Consider the following 22,561-nt stretch of genomic DNA (forward strand, 5'->3'; position numbering starts at 1 on the left):
CCTTGAAGAAGGAGCTGAAATGGTGAAGTGGGTGCAGAGGCTTGGGAGAGGGAAAAAGGCACCAGGAACAAGAGGTTGGGGTGATGGGCCAGGAAAGAGGATGGCTGGGATGCTGGCATAGGGGAGCACAGCTGGAAAGATGGAGAGGACTTGGTGGCTGTCTCCTTGCTGCATCTCGGGTGGGAACTCCCAGTCTAGATGCGAAAGACCCAGACTAAAGGTATAACTCCCTTAAGAAAAGATGCAGAGAAAACCTTTCATGGTCAACCTGTGAGATCCCAGCTCTTCACAAGGAGGGCTGGTGCAGGTGGACAGCAGTGTCAGGGACACAACAGCCACCTGTGCTGCAGCAGCCACCAAACTGTGGGGCCAAGGCTGGGACCACATCGATCACAGCCTGGGAAGCACAGCACACATAAGGCAAATAATATGTTTCTTTTCCCTTTTTACAGATCTTGGGAATATGGTAAAACTATTTAAAAAACCCCCAAAAAACGCCACAACAGTATTTTCAGTGGACCTTTCACAGATCGCAGCCTTGCTACCGACAAAAAATAAAAGGCAAACTCCCAGCCACAGCAGATCTTACTTCCTCTCCCTCTCGCCTTCCCCTCAGGGAGCCCCCCACATCCCTCCTGATGCCTTTCCTCAGCTTTAACCCCTCTGTTCCTCTTTTTTTGTAACCCTCTACAGCAAGGCAGGCAAGCGTGGCTACAGGACCCTCCTTATCCACTAAAAGAGAATGCCAAGAGAGATCATAAATCTCTTTACAATACCCCAGCATGCTTTATCCTCATTAAAAATATGTTTTATTTGCCTCAAAGCTTAGGGTTTTCTACTCCAGAAAGACAAGACTTTGGCAGAGCGTGCACATGCCCCCAGTGACAGACCCAAGCAGGACTAAAGTGTTACCCAAAGTGAAGGACACTGTAAAATAACAGTTCTTGCTTTACCTGTAATTCTTCAAACACTTCCAAATCCACTGCTAAAATCCTAGAAAGCCCTCATGACAGCTGACAGCAGCGAAGCATTTCCGCAGATGAATTGAGCCAACTGATTTTTCTTTGCACTGCAGTGAGCTAGGATGGAGAACGTCCTGGTTGCCAGCTGACAGGATGGGAACTGCCAGCTGTGGAAGAAGAACATCTCAAACAGCTCCAGCTCCATCGCTGGCTTTTGTTTAATATCCAGCGTGCCAAGCTGGATTTGCTAATAATAATTACTGGTGACAGCAAATACTGACAAGTACTCAACCATTGTGCTTCAGTTTCTTCCCGTTGCTGCTTTATGAAGTTGCCCTAAAGCAAGAGTTGGCAGCAACGCAGACGACTGAGGCTGGATACAGCTCAATATCCTCTTTCATGATCTTTTTTTAAGATACCAAGCTTGCATGTGAATGTGAAGTACAGACCACCTACAGGAACAGTCCCTGGGGGCTCCATCGTGTTGCCCTTCAGCTCAAGATTACCACTGAACTCAATGAAGTCAACAGCTCAATTTTTGGGCACATGCCATGGGCCAATCCTGTTTTCCATGAAGTCATTATTTTTTACAGATTTAACTCATATTTAAAGCAAGTAACTAACTGTCTTCGTAAACCACACTGAGATTAAACTGAGTTAATCCCTCGGCACTAGAAAGAAACACCACAATTACTTTCTAATTAATGGAGTCATATTTTAATGGCTCCACGGCTTACAAATCTGAAACATGTTGCTAAATGCAATAGGGAAGATTGCTCCCCACTTTAGTGCCAACATTGCCAGGGGAGGTATGCCAAGCATAAATTTGCCCTTTGTGTTTAATAGCATGGTAGATTTAAAACTGCCTCCATTAAAACACTGATGTTATCCTAAAGATACATTTGAGCCACCGGGCCAACAACTTCTCAGAAGTCATTCAAGACTATCCCAAGTAGCTGTACAATCACACAAGCATGACATTATTTCCCATGTTGTGCTGTGGAGATAGCAGTGTTTTCTCTGTGGAATATGTAACTGCTTTTTCTAAACAGGAAATAGAAGAGTATTTCAAAGTTTTCCTTCAAAAATACTGAAAACACACATTGATTTTAACATTACTGTAAAGCCTGCATGAGAATGAGGTGTAAAGTCTTACAATAGATTAAACCTGGTTTAAAAATGGGGTTTAAATGTAATTCTATCACTGTCAAACACTACAGAAATAAAGACCTGCTGAGCAGTAATTCTGTTATCACTTTTACAGAAGACCTGAATGCTCTAATGACCATTACAAATCCTTTAGCACTGACAGAAGTAATCACAACACTTAGCTGGATAACAGTGCTCCCTCACATTAGCACTTAGTTCCAACCTAACTCTTATCTTACACAAGGCAGAGATGAAGCCTTAGGTGGGTATTTGTGTATCTAACGTTTACTGGCACTTTTGGCAAATTTTAGGCTTAACAGTTGTCACTTGCATTTTTCCCAGAGCTTTCCCAAACCTGGACATTCAACTCCTGCACTTTGTCCTCAGGCTGCCTTAGACAGATGTATCTTCAACATCTTCTAGCTGCAGTCAGTGCTTTCCCTGCTGTCCCTGGCACACCTTCTCTACTTCTTCTATGCAGTCAGATCATTCAGCCTTCTGCTACAAAACCAGGCCCATCTCCCCCACACACTGCCCAGGCTTCCTAGACTGCAGGAGTGTGCCTTAGCTTTTCCTGTGCCTTCACACCTGGGGGCTTTTAAGACACACAGCAGAAGCAGCAGCGTCTTTCTTTTCATTTGGGACTGTTCTATAAACAGAATTCCCACCAGGTCCTTTGTCAAACTGCTGGGCTTGGGGTTCAGCTACTCCATCTCATGGGCTCGTCTCCAGTTATGAAACAGGAACTGAAGATTACCAGAAGCTTCATCACTGTGAACTCCATCTGCAAACTGCATTTCTTTAATCTGTAGTCTATGAGATCATTTATTAAAAAAAAAAAAAAAAAAAAGTCAGTTCTCAACAAAATTTTCCAGTTACCTCTATATACCATGTACTTTGTTACTCTTTCTCAAAGAAAACTAGTTCTTTAATCAGTTCTCTGTTCACTTAATTTTCCCAGTTGTTTGAGAACTCTTCCGACTCAGCAGGGAACAGAAAACTTTCCCTAGCAGAAGGCAAGGGTAAAGAAAGAAATTGAAGATATTTTCTACAGAGCTCTTGCTTTCAGCTAGGAAATCATATTGGATGCTTTTCAAAACAACCCAAGTTCTGCAGTTTCAAAAAATCCTTTGTCATCTTTTTTGGTTTCACCAGTCATCTGCGTGTGCGCAGTACCCCACACTCAGGGAGATTTTCATCAACAACACCAGTGCCCTGGCAGAGTACAACCAGTGACAGGAAACATCTGGAAATCCAATTTCATGCCCACGAAAGAATTGTAGACAGTGCTTTTTTGGGCAAGCATTGGCTATTCATGGAGGTCAAGAACCTAAAGAAACCAAATAAACCACAGATACACACAGTGACTGCACAGAGTTCCTTCCACCAAAGCAAACCCACCTCCTGCTATAAACATCATCCTATCGTGTAGCAGCCATCAGGCTCCAGAAAAGATGGATCAGAAATTCCCTCTCACTCAGAAGCCACATGAAAGACAATTTTCAACTAAGGAAGTCCTTGCTGAGACATTTCTCCAAGCTAAAACAGCATCTTACTGCTTTTTGCCCATGTCTACTTCTGGCTACTAAGTGTCTAAGAAATATTTCATGCTCTAATTTTCACTGAAAGGATAACGGAATTAGAGCCCTTGCCAGATTGCAGGAATGCAGCAGATCAATAAATCCAGTACGTGACTCACACTCCGGCACTGCCTGCAGGCGAGCCAGATGAGGTGTGTGCTGACAGGTACTTTTGTCATTCACAGCCAAACCAACCAGAGCTGCCTTCTGCTCCAGGGATAAAACAGAATCCAGTGTGCAAAAATACCATATTTCTGTATCGCTACAGTCAGACAAAAACACTTCCCTGACTTCCAAACAGCTTTTATCTGTCCCTAGGAAATGTTAATACAATTTGGCAGCCACATCACATAGAAGATGAATTTGCAGGAAAAAAAAAAAATACTAATAATGTTCACAGCTTAACAAAAATAACCAAACCAATACCAACCCAAAATAAAAAAAACCTCACACACTGTCAGACAGAAAGAAACTGCTGAAAGGCCAAGTGAAATACTACTATTTTTTATATCAACTATTTAATTTTTTTTAATGACACTTGTGAAATATTTCCACAGTTTAAGAAGCTCATTTATGGCTCAGCTCTCATGGGAGTAGGTCCATGATATAAAAGCATTTTAATCCTGTCTTTATACTGCAGGTATGTGAACATGAACATACACAACACATGTCTGTGCTCCCATGCAAGTGTCACCAAGACCATTTGTTGGGCTGGGCCATTTACACAATTTACAGTGTTAATTTCTGCACTTCCAACTCATTTTTTTAAGACTGCTCCTCCTTACACAGATCTTCCCTGATGCCTTGTCAGCTTGGCATTATCACCTCACTGCAGCTGCTTGTTCAACCTTGGGCTAGCACTAATGTTAGTTAAACAGAGGCTGTGCAATGACAGCAAACAACAAAGAAAAGCACGAGGCAACTAGTGTAGCAGAAAAAGAAAGCTTCCACACTATTTAATAATAATTCTGCCTCACAGTGAAGGCATTGGGGCTTAGATAATACAAGAGGTTTTACGTCCAAGAAAGCTGCATTGTATTAAATAGGGTTGAATTGAAATAGATTGTAATTAAATTAGTCCAAAAAACTGTGCAGGCACTTATCCCTCATTTGAGCAGTTTATTGGCTTTAATATAAACCAGTTTAATTGGTTTGACTAAAACTGAAATATATTCCTCTTAAAACAGGCATCACTGTTTTTATTATGCTTAAATAAAAGACAATTCAGATTATAAGAGCACAACTCACTGGTTAGAAAAATCTTAAAACAGAGATCATCAAGAAGTGGAAACATTCAGCTAGTCCACCCAGGACTCATGTTGAATAACACTTATAGCTGTATCACACCTGTAAAAGCAGACAAACTTGGTTCCACGTGAACAAATAAATGCAGAACAATGTTTGCAAAGTAAAGCAATTGCAAGCAGCACTCTGGTGAAAAACCTCTTATAGAACTAATGTCATGGTTTTTTAACTCAGTGCTTAAATTAATATTTGACTAAGTTCAGTAATGCCTGAACTGATGCAGAAGAAAGCTTGTCTCAGTTCACTTGAAAGATGGCAAGGCTAGGCAAGGTGAAGGAGATCTACTCCTGAAGTCCAAAAAGAATTTGTGCTTGACAAGCTGAATTATCAGGAATCTTAAAGGAAGAAAGAGATCAGCAGAAGTAGAAAAGATGTATTAATTTACTGAAACTAACCCTAAGGAGAACCTGACCAGGGATCTGTTCAGCTTCAGGCTGAATCTGTCACATATTTCAGAAAAATTTACAACATGAGCTGTGAATTACAAACATACACCAAGGAGTCTGAAGTGTGATCCTTCCCAACCAAAAAATACTGAAAGCCTCCCACCAGTCCCATCCAACATAGTGCATGGAGCAGCTGTAATCTCTGCGTGGTGCCCCTTCATTCAACAGCCAGTTTGGTCTTAACACATCTCCTGCACATCCATACAATTCTCCTTCCTATTTTCTTTGCAGAAATAGACAAGCACTCTAAAGAAATCCTCTTCAGAAATGACCTCCAAGCGCGGCGTGCTTTAACCTTGATTTCTAAACTCACTGCCCACACTGTTCTTGACTCTTTTCCTTCCTATGACCCTTCTGTTGCTCTGTCACTCCCCAGTGCCATTTCCTCTGTCTTCACAGTTTACTGGCTCTTCCCTTCGGATTTGGGAAAACAGCCTCGTACAAGGAGGGGAAGAGGCAGATGACCTAATGGAGCTCCTCCATCTCTAACTCCTATGAACAGCGCCTCTAAGTGACTCCTTTGTTGGTTTGTTTGTCTCTTCTGGCACAATTAGGTTTTTAACAAGTGCATTGTTCGCTAGAATGGCGTGAACAAAAACATGTTAAAGCAACCAGCTGGATCTAGTTGACCTACAAATTCATCTGCCTGTTTTCTAACTAGATAGTGTCTCATGGCAGTGTGATACAGTGATTGCTCAAACAAAATAAATTAAACTCTGAAAGACGCCACAGTTTTATTGTGTTTAGGCTCGGCTCTTTGATGTTTTGATGTGAGTGCTTTTGCATCAAACTGGCAACAAGAAAAGGGTATAAATGCTTTCCTCTAGACCTGTAGCAGGGCTCAGCTCTTTATCACAAGCTTGTGTTCATTATGTTTTCTTTTCTCTAACATTTCTCTTTCCTCATGTATTCTATAATGCCAGGTATTAAACTAGCATTTTAAGATTTTATAACAGAATTAAGCAGGATGCATTTTTAACTGCACTGTTATACCAGAAAAGATGAGCCTAAGCACAATAAAAAGTAATTTGTTTATTTTCCTTGAAAATTCAGTTACGCTGATTATACATTTTTTTACTTTGAAACAGCTGTTCAGATAAATGACAGCTCTGATTTAAAGATGCATAAAATGTAGCTTGCAATTTATTTGTGAAATTGCCTGACAGTGGAAACTCCACACAGATTCTGCAGCTGATGACCAAGGCAATTTGCTTTATGCAATTACCAAATAAAAATATAAATAACAGGAAGGCATAGAGAGCAGAAACAAATCAAATTATTGTCTCAAGAGTTACTGAGGGCTTAGAACTGCAAGCAAACAATTTACTGCTGGAGACCAAAGCTTCTGCAGTTTGCAAATAAATCATTGTAAACTCCTGGGGGGGGTAAAAAAACCCAACCAAACCGCAGCAGAGACAGTGATGGATTCCAAAATAAGAACTGACGCGCTTGAAGAAAAAAGCTAGCAGACAAAAACCTGTTTTTAAGGACACAGCCCTGTCTGCAAGCTCCCTCCTAACTACAGCAGCACCAGGAGAAGCACGAGGTCAGGGCTGAATCACTGGCTTGAATAAGGGGTCATTTGTAGCTATTCTCAGAGCACTCAGACCGTGTCCCATTTAAGTCCATTCTGCACTGGAATAAAGGTTTACATAAGAAGAGGAAAGATGAATGACACACTGGAAACAAAAGCTCCATGGAGGGAAAAAAGAACAGCTCTTGGGAGGAAGAAGGAGTTACTTTTTTCACCATAAATCATGTGTCAAGTCCCAACTAGAGATCTCAGAACTGTAACTTACACAGCTGGCTCTCAAGTTCACATGTAGCTGCTGGTGCGCAAAGGGCTGACACAGACTGGCTTGATACCACATCTAGCCCTGGTGACTTTCCATGGCCTATTTAATCACAAGCCATTATCAAATGCCACTGCTGAGAAGCACGACCTTCTGCAGTGTGCTGGCTGTTTGGGGCTGTTATTCACTGTTTCCCATGAGGCTAATACATCTGTGAAGTGTCCAAGAGATGAAGTTGATAAGGCATGGCAGCAGCTATCTCACCTGGGGATCGGAATGGGCTCAAACCTGCAGGTACACTCTGCTCCACTAGGCACAGAGTGCTCCTGATAAAGGTGTTTCTCTGCTGTGTCATTCTCAAAATGTCTGAGCAAAGCCCCATTTCTCTGCTTGCACACCCAGATGTGGGTTCTGCACGAACATTTGGCCACAATGCTGCAGAAGGACCCTGACTTGAGTTTTCAGGGCTCTGAAACAGTGATCTTGTTATGAGATGCATTAAAGTTATCCTATATCTCTTTAAAGAGATGATGCAAGGCAGGGGAGAGGAAAAACAAAAACCAAAACAGATGGACAGCAAGCTTTCCAGAAATACTGCAAATACTGTATTCTCTTAGATTCTGATGGTGGGCTGGAACTGCTTGTTCCAGATAAATGAAGACCTTCATTATTTATAAGCTTTAAAAAACTCCTCTCACTGTAAGACCTGGAAGCCTGGTTCTGCAGTCACGACACCCAGATGAAAGAAGGCAGAAATACCTGTCTCTTCTACAAACAGGAAATTGAGGCATGGATTGTCCCACTGGCACACTTCCCACTGCCTGGCAGCTGCTTCAGGGAATTCACTGGGGTGCCAGAACAGGCTCTGCACAGCTCCCCAGGAACTAAAACATACCCATCAAATCCATTACAGTTCCTCTCAAGGAAGAAGAACAGGTGCAAATGACTGATTTAAAATGAGTTCACTACTCACAGCTACAACCTATTCAAGTTTCTTACCTAACAGCACACAGGTGATGGCTGCAGAACACCTGCCTACACCAGCTCCAGTGGGTTTTCAGCCTGCCATAACTGGTTTGAAGCAATGGGAGACCTCTCCCCAGCCTGCATTATACCCCTGTGACGTGTGTTTTGCTGTGTGTTCAAACAGTGCCCCGATTTGTTTCAACTGGACACAGTTCAACAAAGTAGAAAGGGAATTGGAGCTTTCCTCTTGATGTAAAGGGCACTTAGGAACAGAGGGGAAAATCTTTGGGACCTGTTTGAGGACAGCATCTACAATAATATTCTTGTTGCAATAACAACAGAGAGGGAGCATATTTGCATGATAGATGTTCAGCTCAGAATATTCTAAGAACTTAATTGCTTTACGTTCTTTATGAGTGTCAGAGGCTGTAACAGAAGGTAATAAGCATTATCCACCACACCAAGCAAATGTAAATAATCCCATGGAAGCTTACTAACAAGCCAGGAAAAGCTGGGCACAGCTACAGCATCACTGAGTGTCACACCTTACTCCCTTGAATGTGGCACAACAACAAGACAAGACCCAGAGGAAGCTGCTTTTCTTCGTATCATCTGCCCAAAAGAGGTAAAATATTTCTAACTAGTGACAGAAGCAGCTATCCCACCCACTTAATATGTATTCAACTGTGTAACAACTCTATGACAGGGAAAAGTTATGGATTGTAACACTCCAAAGTTTTGGAGCTGCGTTAACCTTATCCTACATGCCCTTTCTAAACAACGTGAGCAAGTCCTTCATCTGAAATCCCCTATCATTTGTTGACAGTGCCCAGAGCAAACTGGATGCTGCCCAGGGAATTTGAGAGCAAAATATCACTCAGCACATTAAAAGTGGCCTTGGAAAAGTGTGGTCACAGATGAGGTATTTGTAGAGGTGTCAGCATCAAGCACACATGAACTACACAAAACAAAGAGAGGACCTTTGCCCATATCACAGCATGACTGAAGCTCTAATAAACGTAAGTCAGGAGTGATGCAGTCTCTATTTGAAAAATGACAGCTTTGAAATGGCAAGAAATGGCTCTGGAAATGAAGATAATAAACTGGCCTACGACAAGTAATGTAGGCTTGTCCTCCTACAATTCAACATTTGTATCAAGGATCAAACAGCCCTGCTCAGCTCCACAAATCAAAATTGACAAATTACTCATTTCTAACATGTACAAAGGGGTCTGTGAGGCTTCACTGCACATGACCATCAATGTATCTCACACTTCAGAATGTATGAAGCTAATCTTAAGCACCTTAAAAATTTAGAACTGAACATCCATTTTATATGCATGCTCTAATAAATATTTTGCCCAATTAACATGATGAAAACATTGCTGGCTACAGCACAACACCTTTGTGGAAACAATTGTAAATGCTAATTTTCAGCTTAGCCAACAACCAGAAAGGAATGCTGTTACTAAACTTCTGCCTTCAGGTGTCTAGAAGAGAATCAAACTGTAAATGCCAAAAATGGTCTCTGAAAAACTGTTTAAAGATAAAGGATAATATTAAAACTACTGATGACCTACTCATGATGGAGAAATGCCTCAAATACAGGAGCACGTGAATACAACTGTGGTGTTTCTTCTGCATGTATGTACACATGCAGCTGCACAGCTGCGGCAAAACCGTGCCTGTGTAGCCACTACAGGTTACAACACTTAGTGCTAAAACTATTACTTCATGCTTATTCATTTCTTCTACCCCCTACTGTCTATATTTCAGGCCATACTTTCTAGCAATTAGGAAAGGGTTTGTCAGTTTTTAAGCGGGCATTGCCACAGGGCAGAATCCAGGACTGTGATGATGGTAATGTGGTAATAAATCTTGATGTTCTGTTCTCAAAAAATAGTGATGGTACTCTGAACTCTGAATTTATGAAGATAGTTTATGACAAACAAACTATAAACTATTAAAAAAATACTTACACTTTTCTTCACCCAGGGTCACACTTTTCTTTAAACTTTAAAATCAGGGAAGTAAAACCTGCATCACACATCTTGGTAAGAAACTTACATACTGCCAGCTATGTTGATGATAATTTCATAGTAAATGTTAACACTTGAAGTTTCTTTTCCATATTCATTTGATTATTTTAATTTTTTTTTTTTTTTAATGGAGGTTGAGAAACCCTACGTCAAAAGAAATTGTATTGTTACTGCTGATTTTAGGTGGACTACCTATAATTTTAATTAATTGCATGATGATATGCAATTGTATCATTTTATAAGAGTAGAACATGCAACTTCATGTGGTGACCTTATAGATTGTATTTCAGATGCAGCAATTTCAAGTTCACATTCCTGAAAATCAAAAATCTCTCCTTTTATTTAGTGCTTTTACAGTTTTCCAGTTTAACTAACTCTTCTGTTAAGCAGATGGACGTCCTCAAAGTAATAAATAAAATAACACTACCATACTGATGTTAAAGAATATACCTTCTGCAAAGCAATCTGCCTACAGTGGTAACCTTAAACACCACCTTTACACAGACTTCTTTGTGCTGTTAAAAGCCAAGTATTCAGGGCTCTGGGCAAATATGTGCTGGTCCACACCACTGGGTGTGTCAAAAACTAAGACTGGATTTTAAAAAAATTAGTTTGTAAGCTTTTTCTCAGGAGCACAGGAAAATCCAGGCTGGAAGGCATCTCAGGATATCTTCAATTCAACCTCCTGCTCAAAGCAGGGTAGGCTCTGAGCTCAGATCAGGTTTCTAAGGCTTGATCCAGCTGGGTCTTGAGAGCTCCCAAGGATGGAAACTGCACAGCCTCTCTTGGTAACCCACCTCGCAACTGTGCTTGTGGAGAGAATTTTTTCCTTACAGCCCATCTGAACCTTTTTTCTACAGTTAATGCCATCATCTCTTGTCCTCCTGCCATACAGCACTGCTGAGCCTGGCCCCATCTCCATCACCTTCCTCTAGGCTGTGGAAGGCTGCACTCCAGAGCCTTCTCCAGACTGAATACTGTTCTTTCAAATTCTCAGTGCCAAAGGTTTAAAAAACTTCATTCTCAGTAAGAGTAACGCAAATTCAAGCACTTATTGCAGAAGTGATGACTCTTAACGCAACGGTCTAAATGGAATCAAACAAATGGACATGATTTGTGCGGCAGGGACATCTCTGAATCCTGGTGGAAATTATTCCAATCAGAACCTTGTGGAATTAAACCCTATTTGTATATCAGGAAAAACAACTTGCTGTCCATACTAGGAACATTTTTATCAATATGGTGTGTGACATGCTCTAATAGGCAAACTGAATTAGCAGTAGCTGTGTACCTGCTGAGAAGTTATATGCTGCCCTTTATTAATGCTTCAGGTATGCTCTGAAATAAAACTTGGAACACACTGCAGACCTCAAGGGAAGAAGTAAATGAGTAACTCTGTTGGAATGATATTATGACATTAGTTTGCAAAACTAGTAATAAACTATGGGCCAAGATACACCAAAAAAAACCCAAAAAAACCAACAGATGGGTAAAACTTATTGATCATTTCTAAAGATAGTTTCAACTATTCTCATGTTAAGTTCTGAATGCTCTGATGTACACACCAAAGGGTGCTTTCCATAAGCATAACAGTGGATTTTCCTCTGCAACAGCATATGGTAATACTTCCTAAATTGCCCTTCTGCAACAGGTGCTCTATTTTATGATGTAATTTTACCTGGACCTTTAATGTATAAAGCCATAAAATAATGAGGTTGTTTCCAAGGTAAATGGGGCCACCCATTCACCTCATCCTATGCTAGAATGGGAGGCATCAAGGTGCAAACATGGAAGTGACCACAAACACAACATATTAGGGTCACATACTACTTTGATTTATGCTCAACTACCACCTAAAGTCAGACTTTTAAGACCAAGTTTGGGCATTTAATCTCTCCACTACAGCCAACACTGCATGTGGGTAGCCACAATTCATTATCAAAAGCCACAATCAGTACAGAGTGCCTTGAACTCATAGAGCTGCCTGATGAGCTTATCCAGCAGCAGAGAACGTGATGTGTCACTGTGGCAACACGAACGTGCCAGCCCTCACATCTGTGGCCTAAGAAGGCTGATTGTGCAAATTTCACAGAGAGAATTTACTGCCTGCCTCCTTCATTCTGGCAATGGAGGTCCTGCCCTCAAACCTACTGGTAATTTTCGGCATTATACATTCAGCTATGATTATTCATTTAAGAAAATGGCATAACACAGGGAAGCAATGAAAATGCCTGTCCCAATTCTTTACCGTGCCCACGTCTCCTAATTTGTTTTAAAGTGCCTGAATAGATGCACAGCACCTGAGTGTTTACACAGTTAATTAACTGATTTACATCCTTTCCTAACATTATCCTCCCAGGGACAAATTAATGACTAATGAAATCCATCTGAATTATTTTCATCTATCTAATTAAACAAAGGATATGGCCAACGGACTATTCTAACAAGATATCAGCTGCGTTACAGCTACCTCATGACTTTGCAATCTTCTCTTTTACCTATGGCTTTGCAGCATATTTCAATGCTCAATTTCCATGGGGAAAAAAATGCAGCATATCCACTGGATCACACACAAGTGCGAGGCCTGTCAGTAACAATCAGTGCATTAGGTGGACAAGGCAGAGACTGCAAAAACTGGAGGCGTAATTCATTTTTTATACATTACTTTAAACAGAACAGAAAGGGAGGGTTGTGGTTGAGCTGGAAATAGTTCAAGGAAAAACGGAGGGTTGTTACTGAACAGACGAAATCATGAAGGGAGAGATGAAGCAACAAGGAGGTGGAATAATGCTGTTGATGAGGTGATTTATAAATGTATCAGGTTTTACGTAAGTGATAACCAAAATGTAATTTTCTGTACCTTTGATGAATGCTCTACAAACACACAGTGACAGCCAGAACCCTGGAGAGCTGACAGTCTGAACAGATGAGGCAAATAAAGGGTAAAGGGCTCAGACAGCGCCGACTTGCCCAAGGCCACATCACTTCCAAGTGGCAAGAGCGTCCTTTCACTGCTGGAGCTATTGTTTCCTTCCTTGTCTTCCACAGTAAAAAAGACAAAGAAGGTCAGGTTTGTGCAGGTGAGAAGAACCCAAGGAGAAGTCAGCGCTGCTTTGAGCAGACAGGTTGGTAGGTTCTGTGGTTTCCCTGTTACTCGTTTTTTTGTAAGGCCATGCCAGAGCATTCCTGACAGGTGCTGGAGGAGCCCTGCCCTCTTTCCTCCACACACAACAGGTACATCAGAAGTGACATAAAACACAACACTCTGCCCCTTCCTTGAGATGCTCCATTCTGCCTCTGAGCATTGTGGCTGGGGGAGCTCTTGGGTATTTTCCCCAAGCAGTTTCAGACCAGTTTTCTGCCATGGCTGGTCTGCCACTCTCCAGCTGCAGGGAGGGCGAGGGGGGCTACGGCAGCATCCTCCATCCTAGCCCTGCCACCGTGAGCAGCAACTGCGCCACTGCCAGAGCCACGCAGGGGACAGCACTGCTGAGCGTGGGGAACACTTCCCATCAGCAGCACAGAGAGGAGCTGGGGAGACACCTGCCAGCCACATACCTGCTGTGCCTACACTCCCTCTGCTAAAGCGACCCAAGGAAAGCAAATAACTCAGCCGTGGCTGTTCCTCAGCTGTTAACTTTGGCATCAGACTGCAGCCGTGCAGTTCCCAGTCAGCCCAGCACGGACCTTCCTGAAAACCCAAGCACTACTGCAGCTGTTCCACAGGGAGCAACGTGGCTGTGCCACGCTCCCCCGCCTAAATGAAAAGCGCCCGTGGCTTAACTCCCTGCCCTTTGCCTTGACCAGGAAGACTTCTTTTTAATCCCCAGGTCAGGTCACTAAGCCGAAGAACACAAACACGTCATTTATAAAAGGCCAGTGCCCACGGATGCTCATCTGCCACGTTAGCGTTTGCTACCGACAGCTCCTCTTCCGTGATTTAAAGTTACTTCTGAAATTACTCAAAACCTCTAAGCACATGTTAGTGGATTTCACCCACAGGCTGTTTTAGTACAAGGGCAGACATAAGAGCTTTAACAAACTCGCGTAAAAAGGCTCGATGTCTGCCAGGAGACCACAACCTTCGCAGGCTTTTGGTTTGTTGGGCTTTTTGTTAGTTTTGTATGGGTTTTTTAATCATTCAGAGTCACATAAACAAGAAATTCGCCCCAAAGGAAATCATACACCTTTCTCTTCCCCCTTCATTATTTCTTTTCCACAGAATTAATTCTTTTCCACACACGCTGTCCGCAATGAACGAGGTAAAAATCACACGCAATCTGCCCCCGAATCTCAAACAACAAATCCGTCGGGGACAGAAACCCCCATCCGCAAAGCACAATAAACCTGGGGCACTAAAACCTCTCAACACAAACCGGCGACCTACCGATTTGCCAAGGAGAAGCCCCACTCGGCTGCTCCGCACCGCCGGAAGGATGCCCGAGCGGATTTGGGCAGGAAACCCGCTCCGCTTACCTTCATCATGCTGGCAGAGGCAGGGGTGATGTTCCTGTTCCCGCCGGGCTCTCGGCGGGATGGAGCCGAGCTCCGGGGGCGGATACCGAGGCGGCGGCGCTGCGCGGGATCGGGGCCGGCCGGGGCTGCTGCTCGGAGCGCCGATGCCGGGGCTGCTGCTCGGACTGCCGGGGCTGCTGCTCGGAGTGCCGGTGCCGGGGCTGCTGCCGGGCGGGGATTGCATCAGCGGGCGAGGGCGGCGCGCACGGCGGGCGCTGGGGAGCTCGGCGAGGGGCCGGGGTCCGCCCCGCCCCGCCCCGCCGCTCCCGGCGGCACCCACTGCTCCCCCCGCCCGCAGAAGCCTCGGGAAGCAGCGGCGTGGTCGAGCCCTCGCCCGCGCCTTTGCTGCAGGGCAGGGTCACCCCGGCCCTGAAATGGCCCCGCACGCCGGGCCGAGGGGAGACGATTCGGTGCTTATGCTGTAATTCAGACCGAGGGCGACGCGTTCTCCTCGGCCGGCGTTAACCAGCTCATGGTGTTCTGAGTCATTTCCTCCGCCCGGCGTCCCGCTCGGCTGACACACCGACACCTCACGGTTATCCTTCCCGTCGCCGGCTCTTCCCTGTTTCCCCTCGCCGCGGCCCCGGGCACGGCTGGTGTTGAGTGCCCCAGCACTGCCACCCAACGCAGAGGGGGGCACACGACCCATTTTGTCGGGAATTAGTGGGGTTGCCAGATGTTTTCCCTGCTCACCCGTGCCCCCAGTCCGTGCTGAAGGTCTGGCATGTACCCGCACAGCCCTGCACACCACTGTGAGCCACCGCTCCTGCCTCACCTCCCAGTTCTGGTACCTGGCAGGCAGCTGACCAGCGTCCGAAGACAAAAGAATAAATCCAGCAGCTTGTCCATTGTGTCGCTTCTACCCGTGACCGTGAAACTAATACAAAGAAAACCCCATGATTTTTCCAGATAAAACGCTGTGTAATGTAACGTTCACAGAGTGCTTACTTTCATCACACGTGATTTTACATTTAAGTCCTTTCTTCCTTTACTAATGTTTTCGTAGGTTTTCCCCTTCTGATCTCCTTCAGAGTTGTTGTAGGCAGTCGTTTCATCTCAGTGCGGCTGTCAGAAGTGCCAAGTTCTGCTTTGCACGATGTACATGAATTATTCTCTGTTGTACAGTGCCAGAGATTGGTTACATAAGTGGATTTTTGTTCCTGCTGCTCTTCAGCCAGGTAAAAAAAAGTGCTGTTTAGTGGATTTACAAGCATTTTGGATTCCAAAAGAGCACAGGTAAGCAGCACTACCCAAAACAGAAGTTCACGTGAACAGTGATGTTTCAGCAGCTGTTTAGGAGAGGAGAAAGATGGAGCAAAAACCAAGAGGCAGAGAAAGCAGCAAAGAAGCTTCAGACAACTCATCATCAGGGCAGTGCTACCCAGTGCTCATGAGAGCAATTCAATCCATTCACAAGGAGTTATCTCCGGGTTACAACCACAACATAGGAACGGCCAGGCTGGGTCAGGCCAAGGGTCCAATTGAATTCAATACCGTGTCACCGACAGTACACTATGATAACACCTGCAGAAGAGTTTCAAGAAGAGAATGAGCACATAAAGGCACTTTGCTCCATACATTCTTTCCATTATACACTCTTATCATCAAAAGGATTTGTACCAACTTCCTGAAAGATGAATTCTCTAGGCTTAACAGCTCCTCGTGGCTTTTTGTTCTATTAATTTGTTCCTCAAACCTACATAAAATTTGATGTCTTTCAGATCTTGTGCTCATCAGTTCCGCAGTTTAGCTCTGTTCTGTGGAAAAACTCATAATTTTGCTTTATTTTGAATTTGCCACTTGAAGACTTCACATCATTCTACATGTTTGTGATACTGAGAGACTGTAAACACAAATGAAGAGCATTTTACACCCTGTATGTAATTTGTGATTTTACGGGCAATTGTTGAATCCTCTGTCAGCCATCTCCTTTCTCCAGATGAGGAGTTCTAATCTTTTTCTGTTTACTATAAAACAGTTCAATAACCTTGATCATCCTTGATTTAGGATGGGGACATGAGCTACACAACACTCTCAAAAAGCAGGTCATCATATTTACTTTTAATTTGCCTTTTTTTTCCCCTCTTTTTTTTCTTTTCATTATAGTTCTGTTTACTATTTGAACTGTTCATGAGCACTAAAGTAAACCAATCTATTTCTAAACTACTTTATTCTAACATTTCTCTTCTGAAAGGCAACACTTCATTCATAACCCACCCATTTGTATAAATTTAGCTCTGTTTTTGTTTTTTGGTTTTTTTGCTATGTACATAATTTTATACTCACAGACATCATTAGATGTTATTTTTACAACTGTGTATTCAGCTTCATAAGGTCCTGCTGCAGACAGCCCCAGTTTGGTTGAATTGTTTTAACACCCTTACCCTGAAGGCTTTAAATCTCATCAGCAAACTTTTGTCCTTTCTCTGTTTGCCTCAATTTCCCCTTCTCTCAATTACAGACTCTCTTCTGTTTCTTATCTCTTACCCAATTAAGGAGAGCAACCATAAAAGCACCTTTCTTTTCTGTGAGCCTTTGCTAAGACACTCTTGTCAACTGCTTTGGAAATCCAATTCGATTGTATCCATTGGACCTTTACTTCCTTTGAAGGAGTTTATAGACAGGGCAGGATTTCCTTTCAGAGAAGTCATGCTGAATCTGCTTCTCAATGGCTTATTTATCCATATATCTTTTTGCATTTCTTGTTACAGGTTGTGCATTCTCTCCAGACTCACTTCAGTATCCTGAATCCCTCTACAAATAAAATAATAATAATAATAATAATAATAATAATAATAATAATAATAATAATAATAATAATAATAAAAAAAAAATAAAAGCTGTTTGAGTGCAATTTAACTGTTTCCACAGTTCAGTTTACCAGTCTGAACAATCAGCCTCTTACCTAAATTCTCTGCAACATGCTCCAGCATAGAGATGCTTTTCAAGTTATCCTTAAACTGCTGCCAATTACTGAGGTACACAGCAGAATCCATGGCCTGGGCAAAACTAAGAAATAGGAGAACGAAAGGGAAAGAAGAAATATTACCTGAACTACAGAGGATTTGTGCAAAGCCAAATCACCACTTATTACATATCTAGAACATGTAAAAAAAATCTTAAAAAATAATAAAATAGAGATCTTTGAATTGATCTTTTGCTTTTACTCAGGGCCAAGCTGGCCCTGGGCTTGTGTGTAAAAGTCAGAAAAAAGAAGACCAAAACTCAGAGAAGCTGCAGAACTAACTTTAAAAGTTGTGTCTTGCTGCAACATCCCCAAAATTGAAGTTACCATTAGTAAATTTGCCATACAGATTTATTTTTGCAGGGATAGCTTGCATTACCTCAGTCTAGTTACAGCTCTTTATGTAACACTCCAGAAGTTACAAGGCAAAGGACATTAGATTTTTACCTCTAGTGATTCACTCTGTTGCATTGATCCATCCAGTAAGAAATTACATGTTCTACACTCTGAATATTTAATTTTCATAAAACATTATTCGTTTCAACACTAGTTTTTCCATTAACACCAAGAATTCTGTGAATGCTTGACAGCACTGTTAAACTTTAGATGCTTTAATGAGTAAATTTTTCACACATATGAGAGAATAAGTTAATTTATATGCTCCAAGTCCAAAGTGTTTCCACAAGTTGTAGGGATTCTCAAGGTAAAGAATTTGAGTCACACACATTTTCCAAATCTGACCTGAATAAATTCACTTTTAAGCCACTGAAATGTGAGGAACTACTGTTGTGGAAATCAAAAGGCAGTATGATAAAAAGCCAAATGGGAAGTATTGAAAGAGGAAGCTTGTAGTTCTATAATTCTGTGAGAATAAAGAACACAAACCCTTCTTGAGACACTTTCCAAGGTTTCCTCTACAACCCTGGTTGTATCCTCTGAAGACCTTAGGCAGAAGGTAGAAACCAGGTTTTCCATGTAAGAGAAAGTTAGGATCCTGTGATTTTCCTTTTTCCTTCTGAAATGGCATGAAAACTTCCTGTAGAAAAATGTGGAGAAATCAAATGGTATCATTTAGACAAAGTCTGTGCTTCAGTTTCATCCTGATCTTTTAAAACTTTCAAAGCTCTTTGTAATATAAGCCCTTTCAAAATAAGCCCTTCCAAAGCTTATTTGAAAAAAAAAAAATAATTGTATCTCTTCCAGAAATACCAGAATGTTATGTTTTGATCTTTGCAAAATACTTTATTTCTATGGTAGCTTTTTTACCAAAACTCAATCTTGCATAGTTTCTATGACTGCATGTAAGTGCATTGGCACAATTATTTCAAATAAGGAAACATCAGCTTTCATCTACAATATTCTTCAGGGAAAATCTGTGTCTGATTTCAGCCACAAAATTAAAACTCTTAGGAACGATTAAGAAGGTGATTGGAGTACAAGATTTCCATATAGCTGCCTTGCAGATGTGGGAACATAGTTGTGGAAAGCTTTTAAAGAGCGAAAGACAAAGCTTTGATTAAGAATCAGGTCGGTGCTGTAGAAACTTCCTAACAGAAAAGAAAAAGTATTATGTAATTATTATATATAATATATACAGTAATATGTAATTATATACATACATGTGTTCAGATATGTACAAAATGCTAGGGTGGGATGATTTTTAAAATTGTATTTATTTGAGGAAGGAGAGATCCTTTAAAGACTGGTCATGGCTTGGGCTCGATGATCTTGGAGGTCTCTTCCAACCTACTCGTTCTATAAATTCTGTAAAATTCTGTCGTTTGGGACTACAGCGATAGGAGAGGCTGATGATTGCAATTACTGCCCTTCCTTTTGGAAAAGGAGGGGAGAGGATTGTTTGCAGAAACAGGAAGATGAAAGCACCATGGTCCATCCCCTTGTGGACGGGCTCGAGTGGGACGCGAGCTTTCAGAGGATGTGGTTTTCAGATCAGCGAGATCTTTTTGCGGCAGTGCCTTCGCCCTGTTCTCGTTTCTTTCCTTCCATCCTCTCGCTGTTTTCTCACCTCCTTGCCCATGCCAGCCCCGCTGTGTGCGGGCTCTGCTGCAGAGCCCATTAGCAGAGTGATCTGGGTGTAAAATCCCAGATAAAAAAAGCCCAGCGATTGCCGGAGATGCTGAAGGGCGGAAAGCGCCTCACAAAGAGCACGGGCTGCACAATTACCCTCACAAGAAAGAGACATCGCGAACCAAGAGTCGGGAGAGGAGACAAAAGGGAAAGCAGCCACACAACATCTGACAACCGGGGAAATGCTGAGAAAAAGGCTGAAAGGAAAAGGCCTGCATGAGCGAGGGTAATTGGAGCCAAATAAACACATCTCCACCCCCCCCCGCCCCTTTTCGTTCCCACCCTCTGAGGGAAACAGCGTTTTACGCATTCCTCCTAAACAAGCGCTTTGTGAATGTGTCACTTATTTCTGCCCGGAGAGGCAAGAAAAACATCGAGCTCCGGGAACTAACCGAGAACAGGTTTTCTTCAACATTTCTTCCAGCTTTCTTGTTTTCCAGCTACTCACCTCACCTCTGCCTCCTCGGCGGCTCTTCCAGAAGGTTCTGGGTGGCTGCACCTGCCTCACCCCAGTGCTGCCAGCCCGGTTGGAATGGGACAGGCTTCCTCCAAGTCACATCTTCATCAGAGCACAGCCTTCAAAAGGCTTTTAAAGGAGTTTGGGTGCTCCAGAGCAGGGAGTGGAGGAGGCACCAGGGTGTGCTCACCCCGGCTGGCTTTATTTCAGGTTTTAGCAGCTGGGTCATGTGAATCCTGAGCTCTCATCAAAATCAACCCCCTGATTCACCTTTTAAATGGGGCACCAGGGTTCCTCGCTAGCCCATTTTCCCCATCCAAAGTTGTTCTTTGTCCTCCACTCAGCCCTCCTTAAAAACTGGTAGAAAAAGTGAGAGTGAGGAAACACTCAGTGTTTTGTGGAGTTGAGGGGGGAAGAAGCAAGTGGAGGATAAATCTCAAGTTCATAGAACAATTTAGGTGGGAAAAGACCTTTAAGATCATTGAGTCCAACCATTACCCAACACTTCCAAGCCCACCACTAAACCACGTCCCTGAGTGCCATATCCACACTTGTGTTAAATCTCTCCAGGGATGATGACTCCACCACCTTCCTTGGTAGCCTATTCCAAAGTCTAATCAATCTTTCTGTGAAGAAATTCTGCCTAATGTTGAACCTAACCCTGCTCTGGTGTGGCTTGAGGCCTTTTCCTCTTGTCCTATTGCTGCTTGCCTGGGAGCAGAGCCTGACCAGCATCTGGCTACACCTCCCTGTCAGGGAATTGTAGAGAGTGATAAGTTCTCCCCAGAGCCTCCTTTTCTCCAGGTTAAACACCCCCACATCCCTCAGCTGCTCCTCATAGCACTTGTGCTCCAGACCCTTCACCAGCTTTGTTACCCTTCTTTGGATCAGGAAGTTAATGATGAAAACCACTCAGCTGGAGCATCGGGAAGATCCAATGCAGAACTGCTTGGTTTCATTATAAAAAGAAAATCGGTATTTAAAGACTGACCTAATGGGTGTGTGGGTTTGGTGGTGTTAAAACATTTAAGTCCAAAAAAAGCCTTTTATTTCAAACCAGTAGAAATAAATTGTAGGGATCAATGTGAAATCTTGATTTCTCTGATGTTACCAGAATAGCTTTGGAGTGCCTGGAGAAAAGGAGGCAGTGAAGCGGCTGGGCTGTGCTAAAGTGGAGAGCCTGCTTTCCCAACTTCCCAAGTATAACCTGGCTGCTTCAAACCCTGCCAGCCTGGAGAGGGGCTGACATTCAGTGTTTCAGCTCTGATGGCACCCTGTAAAAAGCTTGACATCCTCTTTGTGCTCTAAAGCTACACTGCGGTTCCCCAGCCTCAATTAAATCAAGCCTAAAAAGACTTCAGAAAGAAATGCATTAAAAAAAAAAAAAAAAAAAAAAAAACAAACCAAACCCCCCCCACAAAAAAAAACCCAAAATCCAAACAAAACAAAAAACACAAACAAACAAAAACAGTCAGGAAATTTCAAGCTGTTTTCCAAGTCCCACTTGCCAGTGATTAAAGGTATGTTCACCCCTTGGGCATGAGACATCAACATTTGGTGATGCCCAGGTTTTGCAGGGACATGGGGCTCCATGCTGGTGTGAGCAAAAAGATGCCCCAAACTTACATATTTCTACAGGAGATCCACCACATTCCCTGGAAAAGGGGTACTCAGTGGAAAATGGTGTCTTCTAGAAAGCATACAGCAGCACTGATGCTTTTTGGAAAGCATGCTTCTGGGCATGCACTACCTCAGCAGGTAAATTGTTAATTAAACTACCAGTAATAACTGGTAACCAACATGTAAGTGCATTCCTATAAATAGATGCTGCTCCATATCCCAGGTTATCAGTCATAATGCTTTGTCTGTGATAATGAATTCCACACCAAATTACCCCATAGTAGCCATGCCATTTTTCTGTAAATTGTTGTATGTTTGGGGAGGATGCTTTAGCATATAATTGTGGTTAATTAGGCTTGGTGAGGAATTACAGCAGCTGCAGAATCTCTTTGTTGGGCTGAGCACGACATCCAAGTCTTTTAAGAGATGCTTTAATGTGCCAAGATCAATACTAGAGGGGCAGAGCTCAGTACTACTGGGCCACAAGGGCCAAGTTTCTGCTGGTAAATGAGTCTGGTAATGACATGCCAGCGATGTCACAGCTGGTACTGGCAGTCTGAAGGGTAGAACAGCCAAAGTGAGCCTCTGGTGTGGCAGCCAGAGAAGCAGAGACAGGAGTCCAAGGGCTAGCAGTGACCTCTGAAGGGACAGCTGGGACACAGACATTTGGTTTAGG

At 42.9% G+C, this 22,561-nt stretch overlaps 1 protein-coding gene and 1 long non-coding RNA gene across 3 annotated transcripts in view; both read right to left on the reverse strand.

The window, feature by feature from the left end:
* BCAT1 (branched chain amino acid transaminase 1) overlaps positions 1 to 14,876 on the reverse strand; it is a 67,157-nt gene extending 52,281 nt beyond the window's left edge. The window contains exon 1 of the mRNA XM_040061182.1: positions 14,717 to 14,876. Within this exon, the coding sequence (XP_039917116.1) occupies positions 14,717 to 14,725 (9 nt within the window). The 5' untranslated portion in view covers positions 14,726 to 14,876. The remainder of the gene's footprint in view (positions 1 to 14,716) is intronic.
* A 1,895-nt stretch (positions 14,877 to 16,771) lies between these two features.
* LOC120752030 (uncharacterized) lies at positions 16,772 to 20,571 on the reverse strand. Of its 2 annotated transcripts, none has more exons than XR_005700579.2 (4): positions 20,262 to 20,571; positions 18,606 to 18,756; positions 17,661 to 17,764; positions 16,772 to 17,509 (listed from the first exon to the last, which is right to left on the reverse strand). It is a non-coding gene; the product is annotated as an uncharacterized LOC120752030 (long non-coding RNA). The 2 variants fall into 2 exon arrangements; XR_005700578.2 differs by having other exon boundaries at positions 20,257 to 20,571.
* Positions 20,572 to 22,561: the final 1,990 nt, after the last annotated feature.

The sequence above is a fragment of the Hirundo rustica genome, chromosome 4 (genome assembly GCF_015227805.2).
Source record: "Hirundo rustica isolate bHirRus1 chromosome 4, bHirRus1.pri.v3, whole genome shotgun sequence".
Lineage (NCBI taxonomy): Eukaryota > Metazoa > Chordata > Aves > Passeriformes > Hirundinidae > Hirundo > Hirundo rustica.